The sequence below is a fragment of the Cinclus cinclus genome, chromosome 11 (assembly GCF_963662255.1).
Source record: "Cinclus cinclus chromosome 11, bCinCin1.1, whole genome shotgun sequence".
Lineage (NCBI taxonomy): Eukaryota > Metazoa > Chordata > Aves > Passeriformes > Cinclidae > Cinclus > Cinclus cinclus.
The window spans coordinates 4815713-4834292 of record NC_085056.1 but is presented as its reverse complement, the minus strand read 5'-3'; the positions used below and the strand labels follow the sequence as shown (position 1 = coordinate 4834292).

Sequence of the window (18580 nt, the reverse complement as noted above, 5' to 3'; positions counted from 1 at the left end):
CAGCAAAGAGAACCAACAGCAGCACAGCTGCATCACACTGAGGACAAACTGGCTTTCTGAAGAAACTTCTAGTATTTACATCTTTTCCTCACACAAAATATCAAATAAACTCATCACAAAAACAAAACAAACAAACAAAAAAAAGCATCTTCATCTTGACACCCATTCTCCACAGTTGTTACCTCTCTTGCAGTGAACAGCCAACAGTTTTGGACTTTTTGCTGCTGCATACCACACACTTGCACATCCACCTAAATGAAGCCACTGTGGACCAATTATGAAAGATACATTATTCCATTTGGAGTTATTTGTTTGGGGATTTGATTTTTGATTTGTTTTCCTCTGAGGTTTTTTGGAAGCACTAGTGGGATGAAGTTTAAATTAAATTGGGATCATCAGCATCCCAAAGACAACTATTCAGTAGCACACATTTAATATTGATTTAATGTGATTATGTGGGCTGTTTGTAACCGCAGCTGTCTAACTAATGCCACTTAGACACAAAGTACTTTATATATTCATTACCAGGAATGTTAGAATATGAACCAACCCAAAACACAGCTAAATAATCCACACAAATATGTAGCTCTGAAAGCTACAGGAAAGTTAAGAATTTAAAGCTGCAGTTTTCAATTAACAGATACAGCTGAGGTGGATTGTTTTGTGCATTGCCCGCGTGGTCTAAGGTGCCACTGAATAAATGATTACAATATTACAGAATACCCAGAACAAGTGACAAACCAACCATTATGCAACACAAAATGAATCACTAATAAATCAAAACTTCATCCATGCCAGTTGTCTTTGAGGACGACCTTTTATTCCTGGCTGCTTCCAGAGCCAGGTGCATCAGCCAGTTTAAACATCCTGCTGAACTTTGGAAAACAGGAATGCCTGTATTAGGGCAACAACATAGCTGTTTCTAAAATATCTCTTATAGCTATGATTACCGATCCAGGGGGTGAAGAGAAGCAACATGTAGTCTTCTAATCCTACCAAACACCATAGAGAGGATTTTTGGTGATGTCAGCGCCCACCCCTGCTGTGGTTTGTGGCTAGGCATGGGGCCCTGTGCCAGGGCCTTGCTCAGCACTGGACACTGCAAAGTCCAACCACGTTTGCTAATTTCAACAGCGCTGTTCGCAGCACAACATGGACTTGATTTAAATAAATAAAAAAGTTGGTGACAAACAGAAGTAGGATTGTGCAAGAGAATTCAACATCAATTAGGGATCAGCAGCATCCCCAGAGTACGTCAGAGCCCGGGGGGTCAGCTGTAACAACTTTTGACCCATGTGGGAAGTGTGGATGTCATTTTACCTGAGGCAGACTCTGTGGTTGGCCTGCACAGAATCCAGGGGCAATGGCACGCCACCAGCACCCAGTTCTTACAAGGGCTGAAGCCATTCCACAGCACGAGCACGGGCACCTGGGCACAGACCAACCCTTCAGCATGGCAAGTCTGGGCCAAAAGCAGCAGTCAGGGCCCCCCAAGATGGCGGCGCGGCCTGAGGGAGCCCCGCCCGCGCGGCGGGGAGGCCGCTGCCTCCCGCGGGAGCGAGCGGCCGCTGGGCGGCGCTGCCGAGTCCCGCAGCGCGGGGTGCGGGAACGGGATGCGGTTTGAGGAGAACGGGGTACGGCACGGGGGAACGCGAGACGGGATACGGGATGAGGAGAACGCGGTACGGGATACGGCCGGGTCGTGACAGCTGAGCCCGGCGAGGTTCCCGGCTGCCGGGCGGCGAGTGGTGACGGCGCTGCCGATCTCGGTGATCCCGCAGCGCCAAGCGCTGGCGGTCGGCCCCTGGAGGCAGCGGAGGCCGCCTTGTGCAGCTCCGAGCCGGCCGCCGCCCCGCTCTGGGCACGATCACGTCCCGTGTGTGCCGGCTGACTGAGAGCAGTTCAACCGGCGCTCGGGAAAAATACCAAAACATTCCCAGTGTTCTTCTGGCAAACGAAGGGTTTTCCCAGTGGCACCGCCGGGACGGAGCCGCAGTCGCCGCTGGCATCGTGGCACAGCCGGAGCGCGGTGATGCCAGCGCGGAGAGCGGCCGCCTCAGCCCGGGGCTGGAGGGGAAATCAGATTTATTTCAAGTCGAACAACTCAAGCGTCGGGCTGCTGGCAGCAAAGGTCATGAATAGTTTTCAATCAAAGTTTTTTGTAAAAATTAGACCGCTAATATCACGCTAACAAAACACGTCTGTTGCTCTCAGCACCTCAGTGTTGCAGTTGACAAGGTCAGAACAGCGTTCCTGTAACTTACCCACACCTTTCCATACTCTTCAAAGTATTTGACGCTTTTACCAAGCTGAAACAAATCTCCAGGTCCTGGATGGCTGACGTTTGTACTGGGAATGAGTTCTGTCAAGCCATCAGTAACATCTTTCCACGTAATTACTGTCCCAAAAGATTTTTCTGCTCGCTTGTATCTTTGAAATGGATCTTGTTTTATCCGAGGGTCTACATTAAAATACCGATAAAAGTCTCATTGGTTAAAGCAATAGCTCTACATGAAAGCTCCCAGCCTTTAAAATATCACCAAATAGTTGAAAACAATAATTTTAAGGCATGATGGTCCACAAGAACCATTTTCATGCTAAATATATATTTTCTTCCTGTTGATAAATTTTTCGGTACATAGCAATTTAAGTTGGTTTGGGGAGCCTGATGTGAATTTAGTATTCACTTTCAAGTTTTTATTAGTAGACCTTCATGTACTGCGAGGCAGGTTCTGTTGATGAGTAGCATTGTAATCACTGAGCCTGTTAAATAAACAGTCTAATGGGACCACTAAGATTTGCTGATACTCTATTCTAGCCCATGTTAATAAAACTCAATGTGTAACATAAGTTGCAAAACTAAAATCCATTATGTTTTCCAGGCAGAGAATCTCCTTTGCTTAAGCACTAATGTTAATAATTAATTTTTAACTCACCTATCAGAATCTGGTATGAGTTTTCCAGTTGTTCAAATCCTTTTAGGTATTCCACAGAAGTGTATTGCCATTTACATCAGAAAAAAATTTGTATTAGATGTCATGAATTTTTATAAAGCATGGGCAGTGCCAAACTCAGGAATACCTGACAGTTGAATACATTTTATACATGAGGTGTGGAGCTTCAGTGAATTGTGTAACACATTGGAAATGTTCAGGACTAGTCCTCACCCAAACTGTACAGTCAGCTCAACTAAATCAAGGCATTGTTTCAAGCTCTAGAAACTACACATCATCTTTATCAGCAACAAAGGACATAATTCCTTGAGGATGTTACCAGCTAAAGTTTACAGGGAAAGATGAGCAGTACACTCATAATATATTAACACTCAGCACTGCAGCTTAACAGGAGCACCAGATTCAAGCCTTGTTGTATAAAGAAATTAACACCAGAGCAAGAACTCACCCTGCTGTACTTACACTATGCTGCTGCTATTCAGCAGAATATTTTTCCTTCTCCTAAAAAAATAAATATTTAAAACATTAAAATAAGGAAAACAGAATGCCATTTAGTTTTCCAGCAGGAGAAAGTACACTACAAATAGTGTTACCAGGTGATTCTAGTAAAACTGGAGGGATTTTGCCGGACAGTTTTAATTCCCTTTGCTCTGTCCTCCAGTCCACGTATCCTAGATTTTTATGGCACTTCAATATGGAAAATCCTCACCATTATGGCCAGAGCTGCCATTTGCCCTTTCTGTTTCCCCCTTCTTCACTCTCCCACGTGAAACACCCATGAGTTTCTCACATGCAATTCAACACAAATTACATCAAATTTATCTTCTCTCTCAAACACGGTCTTTCAGAAAGAACAATGGGCAAAATGCTCCTATAGACAAATGACATTGCAATAAAGTATCTTCAAAGTCTATAGAGGTAAGATTTATTTCACACAAGCTCACTTTAGGAAACAAGAAAAAAACCCACATTTACTATTTCGCCCTTACCCCTCTCTCTGTCAGATAAATCATCAGTATTATTACACCAGTGTTTTTCAGCTTCAAGATCAAATTAGCAACATGAACTCTGTCAAACAAAAGGAACAAAACGCACAGGAATCAATGGGCACTCTCATATCACACTATTAGTGGGCAATTAGCAAAGAGAAACAGAAGGAAGACCATGATCAGACTTTCACTAGGTAAACAAAGCTGATCTGTAAAACTGATTTATAAATAAAATGTAGTTGAAAGTATCAATAGGAATTGTGTGTGCCATTTGGTCTTTCTTGCACTAAGCACATTGATCTTTGCAAACATGATTCTGACTAATGAGCTGTGTTAAGTGGCTCTTGGTTTCTTATTTTGTTGCTGTGTGAAAGACTGGGGCTCAGAGAGGCTGATTAAAGAAACAAAAGCTTCAGTGCTTTTCAGCACTCAGCTATCAGCTTCTCAACCTAATCTCTGGAACAATTCTCAATTTATTTATTTACTTAAAGACTACAAATCCTATTTAAGAGCTTGCCTGAAGTAGGTTGTGTCATCTCAAGTGGAAGAAGTATCATGGATGCAAAGTTCTCAGATAGGGGAGTTCTCTGCAAAGTACTCTTTGAAAACACTCTGAAAAGCAACAACAAAGGCTGCACCATTCCAGCCATTTAAGTATTAATTCAAACAGTGCATCATTTACTTGTTCTAAGAAACACCCAGTGTGTCAAGATGCAGAAACAATTGCTTCAGCTTTTGCTTTCAATGAAACATTTGTGGTTTAATTTTACCAATTTAATTGGGTCCATCCAGGTATTGAAAAATATCTAAAATTATTCTAATTCACCCTTCAAAAGAGCTCTCAAAATACCATTTTCTTCCAAAAATGGGGGCATGTACCAATTTCAAGATTGAGTATCAACAATGGCTCTTACAACAAACCATGTAATTCACTGTAGAATAGGTACCTTTTTTCCAAAAGGTTTCTAGATACTTTGCATATTTTGCTCGACAAAATTTATTTTTAAAAAAAACCTCATTTGCTGCTAGGCAAAACAGAGGCATTATTTAAAAGTAAGGTGAATCCAGCAGACACACAGAGAAGCAGCTCCATCACTGGACAAACCAGTTTATGTTTAGATACCAAATCTTACTAATTCTGAGACTTGTTCTGGGCTTTCAGCAGTTTGATGGCAAATAAACACCCTTTATAGGCTAACAAGGCAACTTGGTAACACAATACACATTGACTTGCCGGAGAAAGTTACACTTTTCTTTCACTTCAGTGCCAGTTTTGCTTAAACCTCAACAGGAGTAACTTAGCTTTACCTTTGTAACAGAGAAAATTGAAGAACTTCAGCTTGCATTTCTGGCAGCACTCCTCTTCAAAAACCACTCAGCGCACATTGATTGTACTTAACAAAAATCAAGGGGAAGCTCTGTAAATCCCTGGAAATGTTCCATTCTGAATTTCTAAAGCCACTTGCTTTGGGTATGATGAACAAATTGTCTTACAACAGTCTACACTGTACATATGGTTGGCAGGGAGGATTTGTAATCTTCTCAGCTGAAGACAGTAGCTTCATCCTTTTAGCTCCAATAAAAATACTAGAACTCCAATTACTCCTTGATAGGCAATTTCCAATTTCAAGCCACATCTGTTTAAAATTTCTTTTTGCTGATCCATTTAATTAGCATTATCACACTACAAAAAGTGATAGAAAAGGTAATTCAGTGTTTTGCAATGAAAAATAAAAACAAAAAAACCCTACAAAATCCAAGATATGAAAGAGAAACTAAAGGAGTTTAGCTAAACATGAGGAAGTAAATGCAACTCAGTACAAAGCAGGGAACACAGCTGCCCTGAACACTAGTACCTCACACATACCAAATCCTCATTGCTTAACAATCATGAAACTCCCAGAAGAAAGACTTGCCACGATAGTTTTCTTTTAGAGGTCAAAATATAAGTTAGGTTGTGAGGGATGTATTGCATTTATTTTTTCACCTTGCTTGCCTTGTTGGGAATGAATTGGTATTAGATGCATTTATTTTGTCTTCATTTCACAAACCACAGGCTGGACAGTGGTGACAAAACACAAGTATTCTGTCAGCTGCCAAGTGAATGCCCCTATGGAGCTGCAGCTGTCCAGCCCCAGCACAGCTCACTTCTCTGAGGCTTTGTGAGCATTTATTATCCTCTGTCGTTTCTCCCGGTTCCTGCGCCTGTTTTCTTCATACTGGAAGACAGATAAGGAAATTAACAGATCAGCTGTTATCATTAAACGGATATGTCAAATTTCAAACTGTTGAGAACATTTTTTATCCAGGAACAGAAACAATATATTTAACTGATGCATTAGAAATACAGCTCTTGTTAATATCTAGATATAGGTTCATCATTACTTTGAAATTAACACTTTTTCTTTGAAACTAACATTTATTCCATCAAAATAATGTTTCTGAGTTTGAGTTATTAAGCTAAAGAGTATTAGAACATTCTAATAAAGAACATTCTGTTAATCTTGAGGAGGGAGTTAATTATACAGTGATCTAACACGACAGCTACATTTCACACATGAATTAAGAAAAAAGTTGCACTGGTGCTATTCTAGAGCACAGGTCAGACTCTTCTCCTTTTACAAGATACTGATTAATGGGTATTTGCCTTCTGAAACATGAATTTGTCATCACAGGCTTGGTCTATTTTTGATCCTGGTCATTAACTATATGCACAAATAAAACAGGATACCAAGATGAAAGGAACAAAGGCAAATTTTGATTGAATGAGGGTAAGGCGTGTAGGGATTTTTAATGGTTTAAACAAGAACTACAACAGAGGCAGGACTCCAGTGTAAAATGGAATCAAGAAAGCCTTCACAGTTAAGATACATGTATAAAGCCACCATGCTTTCAAGTATGCCCCTGCACTAGCAGAAGCTTGAAGAGCCTTTCTTTCATTGCGAACAAAAAGGAAATATTTTCATGGCTCAAATAAATTAAAAATTAAAAATCAATGCATAAATTGATATGTATTTCATGAGAAGCAAATTATTCTTGTACTTAGGTTACAGCATATATTTGTTCAATATTTTAATAATTGGTATGGAGAATAAAACCCAAATAAGCCACAAATATTCAATTCTCTATATAATGTAATAAACTACTAAAGAAATTGATTTTGAAAAGGATTTGCAGTTTTTCATCCATTATACTGATTGGTCTATAACTGAAACAATGACCCAAAACATTACTTAACATTTACAGAATGCTCAACTTTTTCCCTTGCCAATATTTAATTTTTCAATAACCCATCCATGTTTTTACGTAGAATGAGAACAATGGATCTTTAAAAGCTATATCTCTACCTATTCAATATTTGTGAACAACCTTTCACGGGCTTCCTAGTAATGGCATATCAATATAAGCACATTTTAAGAAGGCAGACAAATATAAGCACCAAGTACTCCTTTAATGTAAAGGCTTCAATGGAAGCCTTTTATTCAAAATAAGAATAATGAGATAATGTGGAAAGAAACTGTAGTATGGTGAAATTTCCATAAAAATTAGTAAGTACAGTTTCAAGTTAAAAGGCATGTGAAATGTTCGTTTATATGTTGTGTCATGTAGGCACAACCACCATAAATATAAAGAACACTCTTCGGAAAACGTGCCTATTAAAACAGGTAATCCACTTAAACTCCCATAGTCTAAATTCCTTCATAACTGCAGATATTTTCATTTAGGGCCTAACTCAGCAACTCATGAAGTAGTTTCAGTCAGTGTAACTGACTTCAGCTTTAAGTGTTACTTATGCAGAGGTGACCATTACTGCTTTTATATTAAATTCTGTGCAAATACCACTACTAAAACAAAATTAAGAAAAAAGTCAGAAGCAATCTGTGAAGTGTCAGTTCCTATCTGCAATATTTGTTTCATCAAAATGTGTTTGCCTATTTTTGTATATAAAAAAAATACACCACACCATTTGTTAATGCCAGATTTTACTTGACAAATTTATTTTTAAAAGTTTAGATTTGGTCTCAAGTGCCCACAGCAGAATGTGCTTACATTTATTGATTCATACTACTTAGTAAAAAGCAACTCTAGTTCTCTCCCATTTTTTATTAGGCCTTTAACTCACAGTATTTATAATTTATTGCTTACCTCTTTTTTTAAGCACTTCCTCATCTCACGGTCAATATCATTGCAATGGCCGAAAAACTTCAAAATATTGTGCTGATGAGTTAAGGAAAAAAAAATTACAATCCAAAGGTTTCTTTCTCTGAAGCACTAAATTTATTTAATTTGCGGTTTTCAACATATTCTGGTCTTTTCCTTTTCCTTTCTTGTGAAAAGTGCTGTTTGGTAACTTTTTTCCCCAAGGAGGCAGAGTTTTGAGCTACTCCTGAAGCCCACTTGAGCCACCCCTGCCTTGCTCAAAGTTGAAGGTACTCACCATGTATAACCAGACTAAAGGAGGACACTTCAGCTGAAGCTATTGTTTAAATGCAGAACATACATTTTATAGCTCTAGAAGTCAGTGTCACAACTCTCATTCACACTAGATTAAATAACATACAAAAAATAAATATTCTGAACTCCAGGTTGTGATACAGAGGCAACGTCCTCCCTGCATTAATTTTCATTATTTCTTTGTGACCTAGAGAGGCAAAGGATTCACTGCTCCACCATCCCAACTACATGAACAATGTGGTATTGGTCCAGAAGATGCAGGCACTAGGCTTAATTGACGGTAACATCAGAATCAGTATAAAAAATATCTCTGGATCTTGAGGTTAATAAATAAGATGCATTTGCCATCCTTATGGCACAGCTCAATTGCGGGCCTTAGTTTCTAAAAAACTGCAGGCCTTGTCCTCATGAGGGCTCTCCATAGCTAACATGATGGTATTCACCATAAAAACCTCTCCTTTTAGCCAGGATTTCTTAAAGCAATTCCATATTACCAGGCATTAAACCACTCTCAGAATGCATGGTTTTTCAGGGGGATGGTTATGCCATGCCACAGAATCTCATGGCAGAACCTGGCAGCAGAGCATCCAAGTGATTTAGAAGACCTGAAGGAGGGGGCTTTTAGTAGGTATTTGCAGCTGCACAATGAATGGAGACAAGTCAGCCTATCTTGCAAACAGCTAACGAAATAAAAAAGATTAAGAAGAACAAAATGAAGTCCCTTCCATATTTCAGAGGGAAACCTATGTGTATTTCCACAGCTGACCAGCAGCCAGGTGGATTCATACAAGTGATACATGAACACTGTTAAGGATTCAAATGAACAAGATCTCAGCCAGGAGAACACAACTGAAGTAGGAGTGGGTTAATAAAGTTTATGACAAACACTTAACTATAGCAGTGCTATAATTAGCTTGTTTATACCGCTGCCATTTATAAAGGGCATCAGATGACTCTGAAGCAGTTGCACAGAGTAAGTGGTCACTTTACTGCACACTGATCTTGCTTTTACAACATTTTCATTCCAGCTGATACAGATTTAGTTTTGTATTCTACTTGCATACCTGCATGTTAAATTTCAAGGTGAACACTCAAGCTAACTCCACTCTGAGTAGTGCATACAGTGGGTTTAATCTATGTTTATTTAGCCAGATTCCTAAAATGTCAACTTCTTGGCTGAGATTATAAGGGAAACAAAGAATCAGTTTCTCCAAAATAGCTACTACACCTATTACAGTGATGCTACTGCAAGACAGTACACGTTTCTTTGAGCTGCTACCTATAACATTTTGTCTATTTATAGTAAATAGCACTTGGCACCAGAGTGGAGTTATTAAAAAGTGGCATCAAATAGGAATCCCATTAACCTCTCCTCACTAGATACAAAACGTGATATACAGTGCAGGTTCTAGATTAGGGATAAAGTAAATCAAACTGACTTGTGAAAATGGACACCCCCCCCCCAGTTAAAAAATAATGCTTTTCATCCCTCAGAAGTAGTGATTTAAACTGTAGATGAAGGTTCTTAGAACTGTAGATGAGGGTTCTTAGGCATTATGAGAAAACAGCAAGTAGTCACCAGTAACTCATTAAGATCACTGACTTCAGATTTCAGTGAGTTCAATTTAAAAAGAATATTTTAGTACATTCCCCTTAAATTTCAAATGAAAAACTATCACTCCCTTTCTACTTAGTGTGAAAAAGTCATCCTCTGTTCTGAGACTGCCAACACAAGCATCCTCTCCCAGCTGAGCATAAGACTGACAAAAGTAATTCCTCTTCATGTAGAGATCAACTTCAAACAAAACCAAGAGAGCATAATTCTGTGCATGATGTTATTGCTGCTCCCAGTCATTTCATAAGTCATACTGACAATAGATTCCTTTGAATCACTTGCTGCCAAGGAGTTCAAGTGCACCTTTTAGTTCCAGTTCTCAAGGCAGTCTAATTCACACAAGTCTATGATACTTCTATCTTGACATTCATTTAAAACAACAGAAAAAAATCAAACTTCAAACAAAAAGCCAGCCCATCATTCATTACTTGCAATTAGTAAATCATTACTGCTGCATTCCTACTCAAACTACAGAAAGCTCCCCTATGTATGCAGGACACATCTGAATGTATTTTCTTTCCTGATTGGATTTATTTTCACAATTATGAACAAATAATTACAACACTTTCACTTTATACTACTTACATGCTGCCTGTTCTCCTAACTGATGATCATTGGCAATCCTTTTGATATTATGGTAGTTAATGTAGTCTTCACACTTTATTCTAGCTACTGAACATTTACCTACATTGCAACAATAAAGTTGTTATAAAAAAATCAACAAAAAAATGAAAGGAAAAAAGTTTCTACAATCTCTCAAACTACCTAAAGCATTTTTAGGCAAATTAAAATTTCTGACCTCAGAAGAAAAGCGTAACTCCTGCATTTAATTCAACTTTTAATTCAACTTTTAGTGTTAAAGCTTGGAGATGTTCTGTGGAATGGGAAGTACCACCTATGAGATGGTATCAAGATTGCAGTGTGCTATGTTTCAAGATACTGCACTCCAAGTGCCAACAAAAACAAACTACGTGTTTCTAAAGAAAACCAGTACAATATACTCCCTGCAAATGAATTTTAGTATTAGAACTCTGCTCTCTTCATTGCTGTAATTTGGAAATCATAATAAAGTGTTGTGCTGAAAATGTTTTTTAGTATGTTACTTTAGCTATGTTAAAATCTTGCAAAATGTTGTTACCCTCTTTCAGATAAACTGTCTTCTCTCACGTTTTGTGAATTATCAGCCTTGTTTCTCATCCTAACAGCTTTCAAAAAGAAAAATTTACAATTCTGTTCAAAACAATAAAGCTAACATTTGTATTGTCTTAGAATCAGACTGCATTAGAAAAAAGCATCAACATCACAACTGACCACGGAGGTGAAAATATTGTAGATTGCATGTAGTGATGTAAATCAGAGTTTTCACATTCATAGTGAATATTTAAATATATTTTTATCCCAGTAGAAACTATGAAATTTAACTTTTTTATGCACTAATACAGCAAGATTATCTCTGCAGAACATCTATTTAGAATATATTGGGAAAATAATTTAACATTGCAATGGTGCTGCAGAAAGCTTTCAATGCAAGGGCCAAATCTTCTACATCTAGAGATGCAGAAGATGTAGACAAAGCGAATTCTTAAAAAGGCTTTTAAACAAGTGAGATGATGATTCCATTATCTTGAAGCAATGAAGAGTCTGGAGAAGCCTGAAGACAATTTAGCATTTCCATCCTTGAGTAGGTGCCTGTTAAGAAGGTGGAAGTCATGCAGTAATTCCCAATTAGCTCTCCCAGCACTGAACATCAGGCATGTGGCTATCAGGATCCCCATCAACACATCTGCTTATAACCACACTGAGCTATCTGCCCCAGGGACAGCTGAAATGTGGAAATACCATGAGCATATAAAAAGAGGATATTTCAAGGTAATTTTATTATTGTTTTTTGAGGGGTACACAGCACTAAGAGGTGTAGAAGCTATTTTAGTCCTTAAAATAGGTCCCTAAGTGTAAAGCTGCAGCACAGGAAATTTTAAGGTATGTTGTATTTCCTAAATAAATCACTGGAATGATTTTACAGTCATCAGACAGCTTTTCAGTGAAAACACACCAGCAATATTTCATGGCTGTTCTGCCTAGAGGAGGGTTTTCTCTCCATGATCATATAGTATCATCACTAATTTATCTGACATTCATTTCCCCAACCCACCCACTCTTTTCTCTGCTCAACAGTTCTTACCTCCTTGTGACACTGCTTGAGCAGACTGATAATTAGGTTACACTCTTCAGTGTGCAGATGAGGAGACAGGTCTGGATGCATCTTTAGTTAGGGATGATTTTAGTAGCACAAGGACAAGAATCTGAGAAAATTTCCACCTGCCAACGTTAAAATAGTGTCACTAGCAAGTCTGATTAAACATGTAAGATATTATCACAGTGTTATTTTAACAATATTGGAGATCAAAATGCAGGTTTATGCATATAATTTATATTACACAGTTACATCATTAAACCCAGCACATGCCTGATCTACACAACCCAAACATTAACGGTCAACCAGAAGTTCATAATTTTGGCTATCACAGACAAAAGCATGCAGCTGAGATTTTAATTTTCAGGGACTCTCTAGCAGCATTAATATTTCTGGAACTCCAGATTATCTTTTCACCTTCCTACTTCAATTTTCTGCTTTCTTGCTTTATGAAGTTAAGTGTATGTGATTTTCTTTCTACCTTTTACAAAGATTACAACAGGAAGCACAATACTATTCCATTACAACACTCTTGAGAACTTTTTACAAAATCCTAAACCAGACATTGGTGATTCTTTAAAAGCCAGTACTTAATCACTTTATCAAAACAGCAATGATATTTTTTTTAAAATCACTAAGAAATATCCCTTCTTGCAACTCCATGTTGTTGCCCCTTGATCTTTCACTGTGCTCCTTTGAAAAGCAACAGGATTGGTCTTCTACATGAATCCCCCACTCCATCAGACAGTGGAAAGAAGCACTTCATTTTCCCTCAAGTTTTCTCTCCGGAAAACTAAAGGGGAACACCCTTTGCTGCAGGGTTCTGTGGGGAGGGAGTGAGTTCTTTAGTTGAAATGGACTGAAACATCTTTGTTCTGGAAGATCACCAGGAAGGGGAGGAGAAAAGTCCAGTTCATACCAGGATAAATGGACTCATCTTGGTAAAATTTTATTGTTATGGCCCATACTGCCACTGAGTGAGAGAGATGCCTGTTTGTTTGTTTACTCAGTATTTTGTCATTTCCCCTTCTCCCAAACAGATCACCTATCCAGTTGCAGTACATCAGGCAAACACCACTACAGCTTGTACTAAGTAGCCATCACTGTCTTAACATTCCTGCTGGACAGACTGGACAAATTCAAGAAGCCAAGGGTCAGATTTTACAATTGCAAAATCCCAAAATTCAGCTGCAGTTATAACAGTTATAATCTCCACTGCTATTCCTAGAATGCTCAAGGAATATATTTGGCTTAAAGAGCCACATACACTCATATATCCACTTCTCACCATGTGTTCAGCTTAACAAGAGTTAGATTCCCACAAGCAAACTTAATTTTAAAAATCCAAACATTTAAAAGCCACTTGAGAACCATGAGAATATGTTCCACATAGTGTTGTAGTGATTTCTTCCAAAAACCTTCCCCCATACTATCTGGAAGTCTAATATTACACTACACTTACTCTTAGCACAGAAGTTGTTGGAAACTGTACAAGTTACTTAAGCATTCTTTTCAACAAATTAACAAATGAACCTTTAGAAATATGACAGCAGGAGCACAACTGTAACAGCATAGTGATTAAGAACCCTGCTGTGTTATTGCCACCAGCTTTTGATTGCATGCCACACAAAGTCAATATGTTTTAAATTTATCAGCAGAGCTTTTTTGATAGCTCTGGAGTTAGCATTCCCCTGAGAGGGTGACCTGCTCAATGGCTGTGTGTTACTTTAACATGTGTGAACCCAGATGATTATTAAAGCTCTTCATCATTCAGCCTCTGCCTGCACTTCCTAAAACTGTCATCTGAGCTGGCAGTCTCGGGAGAAAGCAAGAGCAGTGTCCTAATGAAACAGGGAATGCACATCAGCACAGGCCAGGAAGTCAAAGGGAGCATTTCAAGGAAAGATTCGTTATTCCTAAAATAAGAATGTTATTCTTGTTTTGTTTACAAAAGTATTCTCAGACCTTGGATGAAAGCCACCAATGCCACAAACAGAGGTGATGGTGCACTTCATTAGTTAAAAGCCTTTTAACAACTCCAAGGGATCTTCCAATAGTGCCTCTTTAGAATAGGTGCTATAAATTAGTCCTTAACAGTCACACCAGTTGATAGATCAGTACTCCTGAAATTTTCAAATAATATTCAATATTAGAAAGTTTCAAGTTCTAGCACTTAGTTCCTGTAGGATGTGTTGGACTAAGTAACAAAACATCTTTCTGTGCTTCCCTGGAGGCTTTAAGCACTTCTGAAGTTAGGACAGAGCACTGTTCTCAGTGCTCAATATTAAACTGATGTTTAGAAATGTCAGATTATACAGTGGTCTATAAATGAGCAGGGAAGGCTGAAATCTTTTTACTGGAGGGGAATGACTCTGACATACAAAAAGAGTTTCAAGAGAAACAACAATGTGTGTGAAGAAAGGACATTGTTTTCCTTAGTTTCTTTTTAATAACATTCTAATGAAAAATGAGAATTGCAAGTTGTCATCTTACCAGAATCTAAGTCCAAATGGACAGAATTTTATAGAGGTGGTAGCTCACAGGGAATTGATATATAAAAGAATACTGGGAAAACAAAACAAACAAAAAAAAAAATCACAGGAAAAAATAGTGAATAAGCAATATAAATTGCTCTGAGGAAACTACTAACAGAAATATGGGGTCAAGAAAGCCAAGGTAAACACATAATTTCTGTACAAGAAATACTGGAAGTAAAAGAACAATATTTAGAAAACACAGGAATTGCAAAAAGCTAAGCAAATGTTAATATTTGAAGTGAATATTTGGAGAGGAGTAAAGAAATTATCTCTTTACATAATGCCACTGACATATTTCATTGGTTTGCACAGAAGTGTTCTGCCCTTTAATGTGTTTGATATGAGATTCAGTGCAATTTTTTCTTTCTTGATAAAAATTACATTACATAGGAATCTCTTAAAAATACAAATTTCTATAAAGTAATAGTCTCTGAACATAGAAAACATGGATGAAGATAATTAATCTTTCAACTTCCTAAATCGGTTTCTAGATCTATGCTATTCTTCTGGGAAAAAATAATTACGAAAATGTCTCATTCCAGTATCATATCCTGTTTGGTTTCTCCTTAAGTAGGGAAAATAGAGGATATTCTGGCTGTATGGTTTCCAACATAAACCAGATTTTTTTCTAAAAAATCAAAAGCCTAAAGCTGGAAATTCTCTGATAATGATACTGAACTTCCAATACTAATATTTCTGCTTAGAAAAATAATGAGATAATTCCTTGTGTAAGCAATCTTGGGACACTAAGCATCTCAAACTTTCTAACAGCAATCAACATATAAATTATCAAGATGTGATACTCATCCCTAATCTGAAAATTAATCTATACATGTGTTCAATACATTAAACATTTCATATTAATTGCAAAAGGAACCTACATGTACTACAGAATTCAAATAAAATTGCAGACACGCAGGAAGTGGGCAGAAACCAAAGGCTGACCCAAAAGAACATGGAAGAACTGTGAGCATCTCATGTTTGACACCAAAATTTAGGATAAAATGCTAAATCCTGTCCATGTGCTAATTTCTCCTCCTGACTTGCTCATGCTTCCTGCGTGGGGAAACAAAGGGTTCGGTGCATCCTCACTTCTCAAAATCAACTATGAGGTCAGCACATCAGGAGTCCAGGGAAGTTTCTTTCTTTTCTCACAATCTCCCATAAATATGAACTAACCAGTTCCCTGACGCAGAAGGAAAACTGAATTAGGTTCCTTTAGTTTTGCTGATTAGCCCAATGCTTAATCTTTCCATTCTTGAGGGACAACAATGAAGGGAAGGTTTAGATCTAGGTAATTGTTTCCATAAGATGCTTTTTCCATATTTAATTAAAGCATTTTAGAAGACTACTTTTTAAACTGAGTTTTACTATTTTTCCATTTGAAAAGAACACAATCATATCTTCTGCAACTTTCTAAGGTCAATGGTAAAAAAAAAAACCCAAACCACATGAATTCACACGCTGTTCAGAAAAATGACCTCTTAAAGCAAAATGCAAATCCTTGTTAAGCAATCCTGATGATGAAAAATTACACCTGAGCATGTACATTGCTAATGATGAAGCTCTTTAACGAGAACACAGAACTGTGCTTTGCACAGAACACAAACACTCGCTGCAAACACTCAACGCCCACAAGGCGGCAGCAGGACCGTGCAAACCACAACAGGGATTCACAGAACGAACCCGCGGTTCTTCTGAAGCCACTCTGTTCTCCACGTTTAACATTTATTTTTGTAGTCAATGTCACTGTCTTAACTTGAGTAATACAAAACATTGGGAGTTTCACGTTCTCAGTTACACGGTACTGTTCTGTTTGGTGTTTGGAAAAAAAAAAATATTTACAATCTTTTTGTTTACTCAAATCCTGTTTTCTCTAAGATTGTACAAAATTTTAGCATAAAATATTCAGCTCCACACCTAAAAGGCTGGTGTTTGCCTCAAGGTATCATTTGTGCCACTTCAGCAGAACCCCTGCATTCCTAATGTTCTTTACTACACAAAGAATTTTGATAATAGCCTTAAATACTCAGTGATCAGTGAAATGAGAAATCACAGTTAGTGCACACTATTTCAAAACCCAAGGGAACTCAAGACTTTGTTTCTACCTTTCAGTAATACCATTAACATCTTCCAGACCAGGATATTACAGGGTCACTCTATGCTGCTGTCCATAAAGCTACGATTAGGCACATTGAGAATGACCCCAAACTTTCCAGCACCTCCAATTTAAAAATCCACTTAACAAACCAAGCTTAGCTAAATCTTACAAAATTTGGTCTTGAAATTCAGTCTCTAAAACTATGCACTGATTTTCCAACATTACTTATTAGAATAGGGGAAAATAATATAGAAATATATCTGTGAAGAGTAGAAAGGAAATGGGAAAATGGTCAATTATGTCTACTTCGAGATCTTTCTAATTATGTAGAATGCACTTACTTTCCCCGAACCTAAAGAATAGTATTTTTAAATGCTGGTAAATAAGATTCATATTGATTTTCTTCTTACATGCCTGCTTTCTGCCAACAATTCAACCTCCCTCACAGCAGCAGAATGAGCTCACCTGCTTTTAGTACCTGATGAAACGACATCATACCTGATTTTATACTTAGTAAAACAAATTAAGAAGGTGTCAATCCTACAAAATAGAACAGGTGGAACACAAACTTAAATACTAATTTTTACAATTTTATTTAAGGCTGAAATTAGGGATCAAGTAAAGCACTGGAAGGTATTTTCACTTCCTGGAAATTATTAAAGGTTATATTCATACAAGAAACATCAGCAGATTTTTGGCACGATTAGTGAGATATTTTTATTGCAACATCTAGTCAGTACCACTGCACAGGACAACACTGTATAACACTGTATCAGATTGCTAAAGTTGTCTCTTTCTGTTCCTGTTACACCTTTGCAAAACATACAGTTAAGAATGACAAGATCCAGACAGCATAAAAATAAAGCACTGTCTAGTGGAAGATGTCCATGCCTATGCCAGGGGGTTGGAACAAGAGGCTCTTTGAGGTCCCTTCCACTCTAACTCACTCTACAATTACAAAAGGACAGGGTGCTGTCACCAAATTCCTATTTTACCCGCTGCTCTTGTACTTCGCTGCATCCACCAGACCAGGCTTCATTCCGCCTCATCTCCGTTTCATTAATTGCCCAAAGAAGAACTCTGCAAACCTATCAGTATCTTCCTCCGTACTGTAAAACAGCTTTTCCCCTTCACAGAGAAAGGGAGCGAGAGGATCCATTTCCTTGTTGAAAGACAGGCTCTGGCCCCTCTACCAGCCCAATCCCGTGACGAAAGGCAGGTAGTACTCGGCGGAAAGTAACCATTGTTTAGCAACACGGTTCCGCCATGCGGTGCGAGGGGCTGGAGCGGCTGCTGTTACCACGTTAGGGCAGCAGGGTCCCACGGAACCAGCCCGCGCTGTCCGCGGCTCCTCACTGCTCCCGGGAGGCCTCAAAGAAGCGACGGGACACACACAGACAGGAAAAGCAGCTTACGGCAGCCACAACGGAGAGAGCCGTGATCCCTCTCAGACCTGTCCTTCCAAAGCCCTCCGGGACGTTGCGCGGTGAGCGGAGAGTCCCAGAAAGTGGACCCGAGCTCGGCTCGCCACGGCCCACCCCCCGCAAAGCCAGGAAGTTGGAAGGGAAGGCAGCAGGAGGCGGCGTAAGGGTTTCCCTAGACACCGTCTTTTCCCTGAATTTTTCCCTTTCCCGCTGGCTCGACCCGAGGCCGCCCCTCACTCACCCCGGTGCGGGGCGGGCGCAGTAACTCGGCCGGCCCCGGCCGGAAGTCGCCTCAGAGCGAAGGGCGCGCA

General features: G+C 38.7%; 1 protein-coding gene across 2 annotated transcripts; it reads right to left on the bottom strand.

Annotated features, from left to right (window-relative positions):
* Positions 1 to 3852: 3852 nt before the first annotated feature.
* CMC2 (C-X9-C motif containing 2) lies at positions 3853 to 18571 on the bottom strand. Of its 2 annotated transcripts, none has more exons than XM_062500182.1 (4): positions 18511 to 18571; positions 12196 to 12332; positions 8090 to 8161; positions 3853 to 6162 (listed from the first exon to the last, which is right to left on the bottom strand). In XM_062500182.1, the coding sequence occupies exons 2-4, from the start codon at positions 12274 to 12276 to the stop codon at positions 6088 to 6090; spliced, it is 228 nt and encodes a 75-aa protein (XP_062356166.1). In that variant the 5' UTR covers positions 12277 to 12332; positions 18511 to 18571; the 3' UTR covers positions 3853 to 6087. The 2 variants fall into 2 exon arrangements, with proteins under 2 accessions (XP_062356166.1, XP_062356167.1); XM_062500183.1 differs by lacking the exon at positions 18511 to 18571 and adding an exon at positions 18261 to 18451.
* Between the last annotated feature and the right edge of the window lie 9 nt (positions 18572 to 18580).